General features: G+C 40.8%; 1 protein-coding gene across 1 annotated transcript; it reads left to right on the top strand.

The window, feature by feature from the left end:
• The first annotated feature begins 2,253 nt into the window (after window positions 1–2,253).
• Window positions 2,254–10,951, top strand: LOC104877226 (moesin-like). The gene is given in 4 exon segments (XM_033766725.1): window positions 2,254–2,312; window positions 10,007–10,100; window positions 10,102–10,907; window positions 10,909–10,951. Coding segments are annotated over 4 exon segments (1,002 nt in total).
• The last annotated feature ends 6,376 nt before the right edge of the window (window positions 10,952–17,327 follow it).

Here is a 17,327-nt window from a genome sequence, read left to right as displayed (position 1 = left end):
TAAAGGATGAGAAGGAGCTAACGTAAAGAAACTGGTGTATGCTAAGAATGCCAATCTATACAGAGCATGGAGTACATGAGCGAGATTACAGTGAAGCTGAGATAAACAAACTAAGCCATCACCTGAGACATAACTCACAATAAACATGAGTTGAGAGTCTATTCTTAAGTATGAAGCCACCAGAGGTACTTGAAACTGGGAATGGCATAATCCAACTTTGATTCTGAGGTCAGTCTTCAGAACATCTGATATAAATAGTTATGCAAGTCAGTCTTTTCCTTCTCCTGGATATTATATGAAGCAAAGAAAAGAATGAAAACCCCGCAAACTCAATTTTATCTACAGTAGGGGGCAAATACAATTCATAGGCTTAAAAATATGCTAAGAAGTCCCTTAAAGCAGTTAGCAGAAAGTAAAGACGAATATAAAGACTTGTAAAAGAGTTCAGAGGTGTTAAGAAGTTACCTTGGTGTACTCTGCTTGAAAATGAAGGGTGCCCAAACTGCAAAATTGTCACTTATTTATAATACAAATATGGAAACAAGGATGAGCAGGGCTGGTGAGAGTTGACCTCCTGGGTGTGTAAGGTAAGGTCGCAGGAACAGTGGGGTGGGCCACACAAAGGCCCCCTAGATAAGCCATATTTGCAGGAAGACATCTGCCTGTGAGGATCTTAACCCTTGTATTTTAAAGCCTGGAAAACCCTTTGCTGCTCTGCCACAAAGGAATATCCTGAAAACAGCTTCCATTAAAAATGCTCCTCACGGGCTGGGGATTTAGCTCTGTGGCACTGCACCAGCCTGGCAAGTGCAAGGTCCTGAATTCAATCTCCGGTACCAAAAAAAAAAAATTGATCAAAGATGAATAAAACCAAATTGATACAAAGACATAAGAAAAAGGTAAAAAATAACACTGAAATTTTAAATTTTCATCAGAAAAATATCAACTAGTTGAAAATCATGAGCATATATTTTGCCAAGGATTAGGATAACCTAATGGTTCTACAAAGAAAAATTCACAAAGCATGATATAAAGGGCTGGCAAAACTTTAGAAGGAGATAACATTTGAGCTAACAAAACTCGGGACAATATCTGAGGGGAAGAACACAATTTGGGAAGACAATTTTGGAAAATAAAAACACCAAAGATAGACATAAAAACAAAATGAATGACAAGAATTTGAGAAAACACAATGAATGTAAACATGTCATAAATATTAAAAATAAAGATGGGGAAAAGGGGATCTAGAGAATAGGGTAGGTGAAGGGACTTCAGTGAAAATGGGAAGGGGAGTAAAAAAATAATTTAGACCTGTATCTACTCCCTAAGATGAATATAAATGTCATACGTTGCAAACATGTACTCATATTTTAAAAGAATTAAACCATGATAGACAGAGCACAGGTCTGTCACGTACGGCATCTTGGGAGAGAATCTATTTCCTGGAGGAAAGGAGCCAGCACTTCAGAGACCAGGCCACTGGAATAGGCTGCTAAGCTTCCTACCTTCAACCAAGGAAAGGAATGCAAAAAATGAGATGTTTGAAGGCATCAGAGAAACGGAAAGCTAGTGAGCAGTGTGTGAGAAAGCACTTGGGGAAGGGGGGTTCCTTAGGAAAGCTCCAAACAAGCATCCGATCCTAACTAGGGCCTGGATTTGAGTGTGGAGAAAGCTGTAGTTCCATGGGGTTATAAGAATGGGCAATAACTGCAAATGATGAAGCTCCAGGGAGGCCAATAATCACATTGACCCATTCTTCCCCCAAACACTAGGCCTGTGGTCCACGAGACGTACTGCTCACCGTCAGGTACTCGAACACCAGTCCCCCGCCACAACCCACGCCCAGGTGGAGGCTGATGAATGCAGCAGCCCATAAGGCACCTAACTCCAGGCAAGAAAGTGAGCTCTGTGGAAAGAAAAGAAACGCCATAGGTGGAGAGCCCCGACAGTGGCACATGGGCCATGGTCATCCTGTGATGCCCTTACCAGAAGCCTTGAGAGAGAATACAGAAGCAGCCACAGAGTTTCTTGTACAGGGAAGGGAGCAGAAACTGAGAGCGCATGCTGAAATCAGCAGAAAAGTAGTAAGCCTGCCATACTGCACCCTCCCCTGTACACCTTAACTGCGGGGGTCTGATCTTAAAGACAAAGCCAAAAGCCTCTAGTTAGCCATGCCCAGAGTGCGGCTTGCAGCAGGAAGGTGGCTCAGTGGTCGATGCAGATCACCAAGCCTCCTCACTCACAGGCATTTGAATGACCCATGGAGGGTATGAGCTCAGAGACCTGCAGGAGCTGGCTGTGGATGAAGGAAGGTGAGAAGTGCCTTGCAGTCCCAGTGATGCTCCAAGGAGGGCAGAGGTGCAGGAAAGAGCCAGACCCAGGGCTCTATCCAGTCTCCCTCTGCAAGTCAAAGCTCCCCCGCCCCCGTGAACATGTTTAAAACTCACTAGTTGAATTCAGACTGCAATATAAATAGGGCTGCGAGGTTGCTTTAATTTTGTGTTTTTACAACTGCAAGGAGTTTATTTTGGTTTTGGTTTTTGGTGGTTGTCTTTTCTTTCTTCCTTTCTTCTTGTCCTCCATCTAGCACCTATGTGAGAGGTCTGTACATGTGGAAACAACAAGAATGAACCAATGCTTTATGAGCATGTCAGGGTAAGTCCCACAAAAAGTGGGTATCCAAACTCTAACTCTTTAGCATATTAACATATCCTGATGTTCTCACAGCTTCCCTCAAGCTCCAACTGCACCCCCCTCCCTGCCTCCCTCTGTCCTCTCCACTCCCATAAATAGTCTCTCAAACCTCCTCTCCACCTACTCCTCTACTGTAGCTATAAAAATATCATGAGTTTAATCTTTCTTCAATTTGTTATATTTCTCTCTTCCCGATCGACCTCTTTTTCTGCTTTTCCCCACCCACTACATCTGTCTGTCCATAGTATGTTAGTCTTTTGGATGACTGATGAAAGATTGAATTGTTAAAGCAAGTTTTAATATGCACAAATGAAATACGGTTAGAGCTGTAGGTGTTGCTATGACCAGTAGGGATTGTGTCCTTGCAATAAAGCTGCAGATGCTGAAGAGGTAAATAAGTATCAAAATGCTACCAAAGCCAAGGTCACATCACTGCGAAACAGTCTCTACAGAGATCTCCATGTAAGTAACAGTGTTTCTGCTTTAACTGATCCTCAACCTTCAGCACAGAAATAAAAGAATCATGAAAAAATGAGGTAACAAATGCCTCCAAAACCTCCTAACTCCCTCAAAACTGATCCATTTTGTATCAATAGGGAGGAAATAACTCAAAGGCCTAAAACATAGAAAGGGATGAAAGAAGAAAACCAGATTGACAGTGGGCGCAAAGATGATGTAATTAAAAAAATAATGGATATAACTGAGAAAATTATCAGTTTGACACAAAGCTAACTGAGCTAACCAAAGTGAAACAAAACATGAATGACAGATTAGCAAAGAATTCAGTCATGAAAGGGTACCAAATATGAAATTCAGGTTATAAAAAATGTTATTTATGTACGGACAGCAGAAGTGACCAAGGTGAGGGAGAGAGTATCAGAACAAGGAAATAGGGATACAGGATTCCTTATAAACAAGAGATTATGCAGAATGGATCAAACAGCTGCTAGATGACTCAAAACTATCGTAAGTATAATAGGAATTAAATAATGGAAAATGAGACAAATGGTATTTTAAAAACCTTTGTATAGACATCATAGCAGAAAAGCTTCCAACTATGGAGAAAGAATTCATACAGGTGAGGTCTATACAATCCCAAATAGCCATGATCAAAAAAGAACCCCTCCATGACTCATGACTATTAAAACCCCAGAAGTCCAACACAAGGACAGAATTTTAAAAGCTGTTAGAAAGTTCTAAGCGTGCTCTAATGCCAGTACTCCTCAAACTCAATTAATTTGAAAGGGAATGTATATTAATGAATTCATTTCTGGAAGTTAACATTCTGATACCAAAACCAGATACCTAACCCTGCCTCCCCCCAAAAAGGAAAAGAAAACTAAGCCAGTATCTTTAATGAACATAGATGCAAGAATCCTCAAGATACTGGCAAATGGAACATAACAAATCAAAAAAAAGATCATACATCATGACCATATTGGCTTCATCTCAGGGATGCAAGGATGGTTCAACATATAGAAATCAATAAATATACCACATAAACAGAATCAAGGACAAAAGCCACATGATCATCTTAATAAAACCCGAAAAAACAGACCCAAGGATCAGTGGAGAATAGATTAGAAGATGCAGAAACATCTCCTGACATACTCAACTACCTCATCTTTGACAAAGCCAAACACCCTCACTGGAGGAAAGATAGCCTCTTTAATGGTGTTGGAAAAACTTGGATTTCAACTTGTCAAAGATTAAAACTAGACCCATATCTTTCACCACGTACTAAACTAAAATTCAAGTGGATTAAAGACATAAACATTAAAACAAGCACTAAACTTGCTGGAAGATAGGAGGAACTCTTGAAGGTATTGGTATAGGAAAAAGTCTTTATGAACAAATCCTCAGTAGCATAGGAACTAGCACAAAAAATCAACTAGGATCTCATCTTTTTAAAAAGCTTCTGCACTGCCAGAGAAATCACAAGCAGAGCTAAGAGACAACCCAGCTGTTCCTCAGACAAAGGTCTACTGTCTAGAATATATAAAGAACTAAAAGAGACCCCCCCATATAAAGACCCAATTCAAAAATGGCCATCTAAAATGAACAGATATTTTCAAGTAAAAACAGCTGATAATCCATGTGAAAAATTGTTCAACATCACTGGCCATTCAAGAGAGGCAGATGGAGTGATAAAAAACAGCATGGTACTGGCAAAGAAACAGATCTGAGGATCAGTGGAACAGACTGGAAGATACAAAAACCAACTCCAGATGTACTCGGCTACCTCATCTTTGACAAAGGAGCTGACCATCCTTCCTGGAGACAGGATAGTCTCTTCAATGAATGGTGTTGGAAAAACTGGATTTCAACCTGCCAAAGATTAAAACTAGGCCCTTATCTTTCACCATGCACTAAACTAAAATTGAAGTAGATTAAAGATCTAAATATTAAAAAAGAGTAAATTTGCTGGAAGATAGGCAGAATGCTTGAAGACATTGGCACAGGAAAAGATTTTATGAACAAATTATCAGTAGCACAGGAACTAGTAGGAAAGAATCAACAACTTGGGATCTCATCTTATTAAAAAGCATAGGGGGGCAGGGACAAGGGGAAAAAATGAGAACCAAGACCACCTGTCATGTAGGAGTACAAGATCCCAATAATGAATGTAACTGTACTGTATACGTAAAATGTACCAATAAACTCAATAAAAGGAAAAAACAACTGTGCTGCAAAAGAAACCATCAACAGAACTAAGACAACCTACAATGTGGGAAAAATTTTTACCAGCTGCTCCTCAGACAAAGGACTATTATGTAGAATATATAAAGAACTCAAAGCAATCAGCCCCCCAAATATAAAGACCCGATTCAAAAATGGGCATCTGAAATGAACAGACATTTCTCAGCCAAAAAAGTAAAAGCAGCAAGCAAATATGAAAAAATTTTCCACATCACTGGTCATTCGAGAGATGCAGAGGACAACAACACTGAGATTCCACCTCACCCCACAAAGAATGGCTGCTATCAAGAAATCAATGACAAATGCTGTCATGGTTGTGGGGAGAAAGGAACCCTCTCCATTGTTGGTGGGAGTGCAACCACTATGGAAATCAATATGGAGATACCTCAAAGAGCTGGGATTCAAGGTCCCATTAGACCCAGCCATCCCTCTGCTGGGTATCTTTCCAAAAGAAAAGAATCATATCACAGTGATACATGCACACCTATGTTTATAGTGGCACAGTTTGTAATAGCTAAAACTTGGAAACAGCCCATTTGCCCATCATTTGGAGACTGGATAAAGTAGATGTGGTTTTTCTATAAAGTGGAATACTACTCAGCCATAAAGAATGAGAAATTAGATTCATTCGTATGAAAATGGATACATATTGAGATATACTTCTAAGTGAAATAAGTCACACATGTGTAAATACCAAATAGATTCTCTGGTGTGAAAAACTAATAGTACATAAGATCCTAATGATACAATTGACAATGTGAAATAGGAAGAAAGGAGCTAAAGTTGTAGGGGAAAAGTAATAATGGAAAAGAAAAAAATGAGAAAATGAAAAAATGGAAATGAAGTGTTTGTAAATGGGGAGAGGAAGAGGGGGGTGAAGGGAGGGCAGGGACGGCAGGGATAAGGGGAAAAAATGAGAACCAAGACCTCATGTAAAGGTGCAAGATCCCAACGATGAATGTAACTACTGTATACCTATAAAATGTACCAATAAATTCAATGAGAGGAAAAAAAGGCAGATGGGAAACACTGAAATTTTATCTCACCCTAGAAAGTATGGCTGTTATCAAGAAATCAACCAATAACAAATGCTGGCAGGGTTGTGGGAGATAGGAACCCTTCTTCATTGTTGGTGGGAGTGCAGACTGGTGCAGCCACTGTGGAAATCAATATGCAGATACCTCAAACAACTAGGATTAGAAGTCCCGTTTGACCCAGCCATCCCTCTGTTGGGTATCTTCCCAAAAGAATTAAAAGAATCATACCACAGTGATATATGCTCACCCATGTGTATAGCAGCACAGTTTGTAATAGCTAAAACTGGGAAACAGCCCAATGGCCTCTCATAAAGATATGGTTTTTCTACAAAATGGAATACTACTCAAGCCATAAAGAATGAGAAACTAGAGAGAGCCATAGCTAATTGGATGCACATTGAGACCATACTCTTAAGTGAAATTAAATTGCACATGTGTAAACACCAAATAGTTTCTCTGGTGTGAAAAAGTGAAAGTGTAAATAAGGATCAAATGTAAAATTGATATTGTGCAACAGGAAGAAAAGTCTAAAAAAAGTGGAAGGGGTAGGGGGAAGGTAGAAAGGGAAAAGAAAAAATGTGAAAACGAAAAATAAGGAAACAATGTCTTTGTAAACAGGGAAGGGTGGGTAAGGGGCTGAGGGGAGGGCTGAAAAATGGGGAAAAATAACCTGGTATGTCATGTATACCTACAAGATCCCAATGATGAATGTAACTGTATTGCATACCTAAAATGTACCCATAAACTTAATAAAGATTAAAGAACATAGGCACAAAGCCTTTGACAAAACCCAACATCCACTAGTGATGAAAATGCTGAAGAAGGGTTGGGCATTTAGCTCAGTGGTTCTGCCACCTGCCTTGCAAGAGCAAGGACCTAAGATCAATCCCCAGGACCCCCCCACCAAAATGCTGAAGAAAATATAGAATGACCTTACTTAAATCAGATAATAGCCACTCATGACAAACGAACTGTCAATATATTAGGTGAACAAAAACAAGCTTTTCCCCTAAAATCAGAAATAAAAACATCCACTCCTATCAGACCTGTTTAGCATAGTGGTCAAAATTTTAGCCAGAGCAGGCTGGCAAGAGAAAAATAAGACAAGTATAAGAGAGGAAGAAGTCAAGCTATCTTTATTCAGATGACATGATCCCTTAATAGAAAATACAAAAAAATTCCATGAGACGCCTAGAACTAATAAATTCAGCAAAAAGGATTAAAAAATTCACATACAAAAATCAATAGTATTCCTATGCACGTACCAAGAAAAATCAGTAAAACAAAACCATTCACAATAGCTTCCAAAAAACTAAATACTTAGGTTACCTTAACCAAGGAACCTGAAAGACTTCTACAATGAAAACTACAGCATTCTGAAAAACATCAGAAACTGGAGCAATATCCCCTATTCCTGAATAGGTAAAACCAATATTGTCAAAATGGCCACACTACCAAAACTATAGATTCAATGCAATCAAAATGAGACAACAACATTTATCACAGAAGTATGAAAAGCAACTCTAAATATATATATATATGGATCCAGAAGAGACCCGGAAAGCAAAAGCAATCCTAGCAACAAGAGCAAAGCAGGAGATACCACAATCCTAGAGCTCAAGTTGTATTACAATGTGCAGTGTTAACAATTTGGTACTGGCACAAAAACAGATATGGAGATCCACGAAATAGAATGGAAGGTTCAGGAGCAACCAGGAACATTCAGCCATCTAACTTTTGACAGAGGGGCCAAAAATACATGCTGGGGAAAAAAGATGACTTCATGAACAGATGTTGCTGGGAAAGCTAGTTAGCCACATGTTGAAGATTGAATCTAGACCTCTATACCTATCACCACATACAAAATTGAAGTCAAAATATATCAAAAAGACCTACACATCAAGACAAATACTTAAATCTTTTGGAAGACAGGTAGAATTCTTGAAGACAGACATAGGCAAGTCTTAGCAGAACCCCATTTGCAAGGCAAAGTAAAAAACTCAAATTAGGCCTCCCAAACTAAAAGACCCAATCAAAACATGGGCAATTGAAATGAAGAGACATTCATCAGAAGAAATACAAATAGCCACTAAGGATGTGAAATTGTTCGGCATCTTTGCCCATTGAAGAGATGCAAATTAAAACAACATTGAGACTCTATTGTATTCCAAAAGGAATGGCAGTCGTCAAGAAATCAAGAACATGCTGGCAAGGCAGAGAAAAAGGAACTCTTCCAATGGTTTTTGGAAATGTAAATTAGTACAACCACTATGGAAATCAGTGTGGAGATTACTCAATAAACTAGAAATTCCAAGGTCCTGAGTACGATCCCAGTACCAAATAAATAAAAAGGAATTCCTTTCAACCTAGCTATTTGCCTCTAGATATCATTCCAAAAGAGGAAAGAAAACATAATATAGTCATAACACGCATACTCATGCTTGTAGCAGCACAACTAATAACCTTGGAAATGGTTGATGAATAAAGAAAATGTGGGATTTATGCACAATGGAGTCATAGATTACTTGAGACAATAATGCTAAGTGAAATAATCAGACACAAAAGGTTAAATATCACATGGTTTCTCTTATATGAGAGAAACAAAGTATACATAATTTAAAGAGCAAGATGTAGACAGATAATAGGATACAGGGAGGTGTGTAGCCCTTGCACAAACGGGAAGAGGATCTAGAGCCAGAGGGATAGGCAAAGGGGAAATAAAGGTTAGAATGTGATGTGTACATGTACCAACTCCCTGGGATGAATGTGTATTCATTATGTATCACAAACATGCGCTAATAAAAATGGCTATAGTTGTGTGCTGATCTATTAAAATGATTACTAAAATGAAGATAACTATTAAGGTATAAAATATATATTTTGTCCATTATATTAAATCTGGAAAAAAGCCTAAAGCAGTGAAGATTTCTCTATAGAAAATATTAAACTGACAGAACTAAAGCTAAACTTCTTACATTAACACAAATGGCTTAATTTATATAGCAAAATTAAAAACTTCAGATTGGATCACAAAGCAATATCTATGTCTATGCAACAAAATACATATCTAAAAAATAATTATATAGAAAGATTGGAAATGGGAAGTTTGTGCTAAGGTGTACTAGAAAGATGCAAAAAAAAATGCACAGGTTATCTTAAGTACAAGGTAAGCTAGAATTTAGGCCAAAGGCATTAAGTGTGGAGTAAAGAAAGAAATAAGAGGCTGGTAATTTAACTCAGTGGTACTGCTGCCTGCCTCGCTAAAGGACCTGAGTTCAATCACTGTACAAAAAAAAAAAGGGCAAAGAATAAGATATATCATGCCTGAATAATGTGTATTTCAATTGATATCATCGAAGTAGCCTAAAGATTAAAAATGCCTTCCAAGAACACTCCAACAAATTCCAAATAGAAATAATGCGATGACTTATGTTCAAAGGCAATAAGTATAGAAATTAAAACCAAAATAATTATTTCACCTACAAATTTTTTAAACTCTTAAATACCTTTAGAGGGAAATACAAACTTTCTAGGGGAACAATGTCAGCACCTACAGAATACAGATAGTTATAAAGAATATGTGCTTTATCTATTGACAAAAAGGCCCCGGACTTTGTCTTTAATGCTCCTCGGCTGAGGATTAATAAGGGGATCTTAGCCCTGTGCATGGGGAAACCATGAGCTGTATATGCGCCGCCGCAAGCCTGGCACCATTGAAGTGCAGCAGATGAAGGCACAGGCCCGAGCGGAGAAGCACCAGAAGCAGATGGAGCGCGCCCTGCTGGAAAATGAGAAGAAGAAGCGTGAGATGACAGAGAAGATTGAACGGGAGAAAGAAGAACTGATGGAGAAGCTGAAGCAGATTGAGGAACAGACTAAGAAGGCTCAGCAAGAACTGGAAGAACAGACCCGCACAGCCATGGAACTTGAGCAGGAACGGAAGCGTGCCCAGAGTGAGGCTGAAAAGCTGGCCAAGGAGCGTCAAGAGGCTGAAGAGGCTAAGGAGGCTCTGCTGCAGGCCTCCAGGGACCAGAAGAAGACTCAAGAACAACTGGCTTCAGAAATGGCGGAGCTGACAGCTCGGATCTCTCAGCTAGAGATGGCCCGACAGGAGGAGAGTGAGGCTGTGGCGTGGCAACAGAAGGCACAAACGGTACAGGAAGACTTGGAGAAGACTCGTGCCGAGTTGAAGACTGCCATGAGCACACCTCGCGTCGCAGAGCCTGCAGAGAATGCGCAGGATGAACAGGATGAGAAGGGGGCGGAAGCCAGTGCTGCCCTGCGGGCTGATGCTATGGCCAAGGACCGCAGGGAGGAGGAACGAACTACCGAGGCAGAGAAGAGTGAGCGAGTGCAGAAGCACCGGAAGGCTCTTACTTCAGAGCTGCCCAATGCCCGTGATGAATCCAAGAAGACCGCCGGTGACGTGATACATGCTGAGAACATGCGACCGGGCCGAGATAAATACAAGACTCTGCAACACCAAGCAGCGCATTGATGAGCAGTTTGAGTTCATGTAACCATGTAAGAGACACCCAGCCTCTAGGAATCCCTTCTTTATTCTTCCTTATACTTCCCATACCTTTGTCTAACTCACACTGTGCTGGAGCCACTAACTAGATTCATGCCAAGCATTCAGTGCAGCCATGGGACCAAACCTACCCCTCGGCACTGCTAAATTAATTGCCTGGGAAGACAAATGGCCCACTGTGGTGCCAGTGAGAACCCCTTTCCCCTCTTTAACCTGTTTAATCTAGTTTGCTAGAATAGACCACTTCCCAAGCTCAGAGACACTTTCTACTTGATTAGGCAAAAACCCCTACACTTAACTGTTGCTCAATGACGTTTAAGTATAGAGTAGGTTAAAAACTATCCCCACTACTGTATACCACCACTGCCTTCCTCTTCCAGGTCATGTGATTTTCAGGAGTGGGGAATATTACAGGGTTTAAAAAAAGCAGGGCCCTGACACTGTCATCTGACCTAGATTTGGTCTCCTAGAGCCAATCCCTTTTAGATACTTTGTAATGCTTGGAGAACAAAGATCTATTCAGTCATTTTCTACCTCCCAGATTTGGCCTATTACAAACTCATTTCCAATAAGCCTTTTCTCTGAGTTCAGGGACTCAGTTTCTCCCTAGTGTAGAATGGGGAGACAGTGCCTTCAAGAGGCTTCACATCCTGTAAGGTCATTGGCCCTTTTATTCAGGCAAGAATGGGTAATGCCTACTCCAGTGGCTTGTGGGAACCTAAACTTCAATCCAGTGAACTCTTTGGGTAGTGGTACCTCATATTATTTCAGGTCCCTAGTTCCTCTCTGGATCTGCCTCTGCCCCTTCCAATCCCTAAATCACCTCCAGCTAGAACAGTAGGGACGAGTACCCAAAAGCCGAGCCAGCCCCATATACAGCTCTTGCCAAAAGGAGGAAATGTTCATACCTTGTGTCAGTATTTTTCCTACCATTCTAGGACACTTCCCCCATCAGAACTACTTGGGCCATAGCTCCTGCTTCACAGCCATCTGGGCCTTAATTATGGTGAGCACTAGATCTTGACAGCAGTAGGCTCAATTAGGGTGTGAACAGAAGAGGCTAATTATGGTAAAGAAGCCCATGCCTCTGAGACTACAGTTTACTTCTCTCAGTGCCGGGTAGTTCATTCCGGTCACCCCTGCCTGGGCCCTGCCTCTCACAAACCTCTAACCCAGGTCTTGTCAATAACTGTGCTTTCCCATGGCCTACATACCATAGAGCTGCCGGGGATTCTGGCCTGGTCCCTTCTGCACCCCCATGCTTTGCCCTCAACCCAGGAATATCTTCTTCCTCTCTGTCTCATGTGTGCTTTTTTCCTTTGTAGCAGTATTATATATTCTAGTGATCTCTAACTCAATATTAATTTTTTTACCTTTCTTGCTAATGCACAGTTAGAAAATATTAGTCTTAGGGTAGAATCATTCTGGCCTCCTGTCCTTTACCACCCCCACACCTGGGAAGCATATACTATATTATAAAAGGATATTTTGCCAGAAATTTAATGTAAGAAGCTTCAGTATTAGTGATGTTACCTGTCACTATAGGTCATACAATCCATTTTGAAAGGAATTGGCATTTAGTTTTAATGTGTCTATTTGCCTTCTCCCCAGGATTCATTCCCTAAGGGGATGTCCTGTGCCTCTGTGCAGTGCCTCAGTCCAGTGCCTCCTTGGATCCGCCCCCCACCTGACCTTGGGGAGTGTTGTGTGTATTGCTGTGAATTATTTTGACGCTCATTTATGCCCTGTATTAGATAAATTAAAACCAAGAATTGGGAAATTTAAACTGCTTTAAGGCTGGGGAGAAAGGTTAGATTTTATATTCATGTCTTTGTGTATTCTTGGGTTTTTAAAAATTTGTTTTTGGGGGGGATTTTGCTCAATTCATGTTCTATTTCAGTGCCAGTAAAATTTAGAAAGACTTAAAAAGAATATGTGCTTTAAAATATTTAAAAATAAATATGCACAAAATATGAATTTGGCATCTGATTCTAAAAAATTAAAACAGAGGGGGTTAATAAAAGCAGAAAATGATGTTAGAAACACCAGAAGACAGTTAAATTAAGTCAAAGTAAAACCTCAATAAGCCAAGTGGGAACACAAGTGAGCCACTTCCTTTTCTCCCCTGTGAGAGCTGCCTGTCACCCCAGCCACTGGAAGGGTCCCATGTAGAAAGCCTTTAGCTGTCAACCTTGTCCAAGTGGAGCCTAATGTCTCAGAAATGGGTCAAGCCCTAGTGGAGTAGTGCACAGCCACTGGCCGTTCAAAGCAGAATCAGAGGCCAGGCCTCCCCACCTTAATGGGGACAACTTTGAAGGTCGTCCTCTCCTGTCCCTTGAGTTGGCTGTCACAATAGGACTCCTCCCTCTGCTTCTCCAGCCGCCATGTCTCCCTCCTACTGGGGTGTGTTCTCAGCACTGTGGCTCTCCCTAATAAACATCTCCACTCGGCTCCAGCCCAGAGCCCTCTCCCCTCAGCATCTAACCTACAGCCAGCTAATACTAGGCCAGTGAAGAGAGGAAGGACAAAGTGCATGTACCCAGGATGGTAAATGACACGGAGACAATCGCCATAGATAGAGGAAAATGAATCCTATAAACACGAATGAAAATATTTTCTAGGAAAATGTAATTTAGAACTCAGAAGATAGAGAAAAATCAAAGTGCACCTGTCCTGTAGGAAATAGACAGAGTTGACAGATTTAACTCCAATAATGACCTAGAGGAGTTCCATGGGGAAATTATGCTAAATCCTCAGAAGCACGGAATTCTAATGCAGATTGTTAAGATAATAGAAAAGGAGGAAAATGTTCAAATTATGAAACTAGTATAATTCAATCTATCAAAACTTTTGATACAAAAGCCACTATACAAAACAAGATCCACCATAGATCAATGTCACATTAGTTATCAAACCTAAATTCAATAACATTTAAAACTGATACAGTGTACATCATGACCTGGTGGAGTTTATTATTACACTGCCCAGATAACTCAGCAGTGGGAAAAGAGCATAATCTCTCATATACATAGCTCTAAGGAAAAAAAAATCATATATAGGTTCATAGATGCTGAAGTAGCATTTGAGAAAAATCAATAAACCAACCTTGATAACACGAAGTCAGAATATATGGATCTGTTTAAAATGTTCATGTCTATTTCATCCCTTAGGTAGCGCTAAATAGGAAACCGTGAAAGGCGGTCCCACTTTAAACTGAGGAAAAGTGTGCTCACTATCACCACTGTTAATATTATCCAAGAGATATGAGGCAAGACAATCGGCAAAGAGTAAGAAATTAAAAAGTAAAAACTTAAAATTATCATATATGAAGTCATTACTGTGTATATGGAAACAAGAAAATCATCAGAATCATTACTGCTAACAGTATCCTAGCTGGATATAAAATAGATATACAAATCTATTATGTGTGTGTGAATTTATAAAAATCTCCAGTTATCAGGTGCAGTGAAATTTAAAGGGCAACAAAAGTAACAATATAAGGTGTAAAATACTTAGCAATAGGCTTAACCAAAATTGTGTAAGGGTATATGAGAAGATATTTACTATTAAATAACGCAGGCAATATGCTCTAACCAAAGAATCTTGAGACTCTGTTCCCAGGATTTGGCCCTCCTTTGGGATACCTTATTAGCAATCTTTCCAGGGATATTTCAGAGGTCAGGCTGACAAGGGGAACTTAACCTTTTCTAAGCAGGATGTGACCAAAGAGCCCAAAGTGGAGATTCAAGATGTTATCTCGCCAGCTCTTCACATCAGAGGAGGACAATCAGGCCCTGGGGACCAAGCAGGACCCAGCTGCATTAAAGAAGGCAAAGACGACCCAGGAAGAGCAGCAGGAGCCTAGAGGATGGAGGGGGCCTCAGCAGGACAGAGGGCAGGGCAGGTCAGCCTAGTGGCACAGGTTCTACAACACTCTAGGTCTAAGGTGCCTGCTGTAAAATGGGGATGAAAACAGCAGCCCTCTACATGGGCTTGTTGTAAGGATTTGTAAGGATTCATGAGGCAGTATGTCCTAGTGCTTAGAACAATGCTTGGATGATGATGTAAACATTAGAGTCTTCACACTTACCCTTGACTTACAATGCAGTCACATCCCAATAAATCCATGTAAATTGAAAATAGAGTAATTTAAAATGCACTTAATTTCTCCTAGTGAGCACCATGGCTTCGAAACACTGCACTGTAGAGCATCAGTGATTTCCCTTCTGATCTGAGAACTGTCTCATTGTGCATCACTAGCTCAGGAAAAGATCCAAATTCAAAATGCAAAGTGGAGTCTCTACTGAATGTATGTCATCTTCACATCATTGTAAAGTCAAAAAAATTGCTAAGTTGAGGCAACATGAGTAGAGCATGTGCTTAGCACGGACAAGATCCTGGATTCCCTGGTATCTCCATTGTGAATCCTCACCATGAGTCAGGGACCTCTATTATAAACTATAACATAGGCAATAGGAGTTAAGGTGAGGAAGTAACATGATATGAGAGGTCAGAAGATTAACTTGTCTTTCAGCTGGCCTTAAGGGGCTGCCTCTGAGCCCTGGGAGAATGTGCTCTGCTCTGAGGGTTTGTAGAAGTGGGGATCCCCAGGTGCTGTTCATAGCACATGCTGGAGATACCACCCCTTTCCTCCAGGTGCATGCTGAAACCAAAAGGCCAGAGACCTTAGCTCTGGTTCTAGCTAATCTGCCTAGGAGTGAGGTGAGACAGGGAAGTTGGGGTGGGGCAGGGAAGTCAGCCACAGGAAACACTTGACCTTTTCTGAGCTCCAGATCCGCGTGCCCTCTACCTCTTGGACATGGCTGCTTATACACACCTGAAAGACATCTCAGAGTAGCCCAGACAGAACTTTGATCGACATCCCTTCCCACACCTATTCTAACCACAGGATTCTTCTACACAGAAAATTATATTTCCTTTCATCCGGCTGCTCAAGACCCCAAATTGGGGATCATCTTCAACTTTCTTTCACTGTTCATAATCCATCTCTTGGCAAAAGCCCATTTGCCTTGTCTTCAAAATCTCATCCCTTCTGCTTCTATCTTCATGATTCCAAGCCACCATTTCTTCAACTGCTGCAGTGTTTACAGAAGGAATCAAGGTGACACACAGGCAGCAGAATAGAAGTAAAATAACAAATTTACCCAATGATAAGGGGTCGATCGCACATAAGCCATGCCTGGATCGACCACACACTGGGTTACAACTCCTTTTCTAGGGTTTCACAGCCTTGACTTCATTTGGGTGGTTACATTTTGTTCTCACAGTTCAAATCATGGTCACAGGATAGTTAACTTTCAACCCAGATGTAACAGTTCTTTGCTGCTGGGGAGTTTACCTTCAAGATTCACCTAATTATCCTAGTCCATAGGAAGGGGTGGGGAGAGGGTGTTCAGGGTCAGGGGAGCAAATGTTAGCCATGGGTCCTTTCATCTTGACACTCTTATGATCATGTGGCTCCAGTCTCTTTAGAGCTCGAGATCTTGCTGTGCCCTGTTCTCTCCGGGTCAGACCAATTGCCTCAGTCAGCAATTAGTGTCTTCAGAGACTGCTAGTTCTGAGCTCAACAAACTGCTCTTTCAGACAGCAGAAGCCACTTTCCATTGTAATGCTGTATAAGTCTTTGCTATTTATAAAAGTTTCCCCTATCAACAAAACCCTCCTAGCTAATGTTCATGAAATCAGGAGCTTCCTCTGTGTTGTCCAGTTTATAGCCACATCAACTGTCACAGTGCTGGATGCATTGTGTTAGAACATAATAGATGTAAGATCTATTAAATGGGTTAATGGATGAGGGAATGAAAAAGTTGGATTCTTTTACAAGTTCAGCTTCTCTGTATCAAAAATGTGGCTAAGGGTCTGAGGTGTAGCTCAATGGTATAGAACACTTGTCTAGCTGTGGTGTAATCCCCAGCACTGCAAAATACATGTCTGACCATGGCTCAGTGGAAAAATCTAGTCATAGGCTGAAACAAGACTAGTGTTTTGCATCCTGCATGAAAATAACCTTTCGATGCCATCTAACTTGTAAAGCATTTGAAGTTCAATGTAACCCAAATTATTTGATATCCATTTTTGCCTCCAGTCATTTAGTCATGTCCTGGCTTCAGCTGTATTTAGAGGCAACATAAAGATGTTCTCTCTTCATCATGCCCCACCAATCATAAGACCTAATTACCTTAACCACCCTGTAGTATAGTTTAATAGCATGCCAATGGTGAAGGGAGGCAGTGGTGCTGTGGTGGAAGGAGCCTGGCATCACTGCCAGGCCAACTTGGCCCGAGCCCTGCCTACAGCACTTTGTAACAGTGTGCTCAAGTGAATAACTGCTAAGCTTTCAAGTG

Source organism: Fukomys damarensis, unplaced genomic scaffold (genome assembly GCF_012274545.1).
Source record: "Fukomys damarensis isolate Sample0158 unplaced genomic scaffold, DMR_v1.0_HiC HiC_scaffold_21, whole genome shotgun sequence".
NCBI lineage: Eukaryota > Metazoa > Chordata > Mammalia > Rodentia > Bathyergidae > Fukomys > Fukomys damarensis.
The sequence above is the reverse complement of the archived record's forward strand: the minus strand, read 5'-3'. Positions and strand labels throughout refer to the sequence as shown.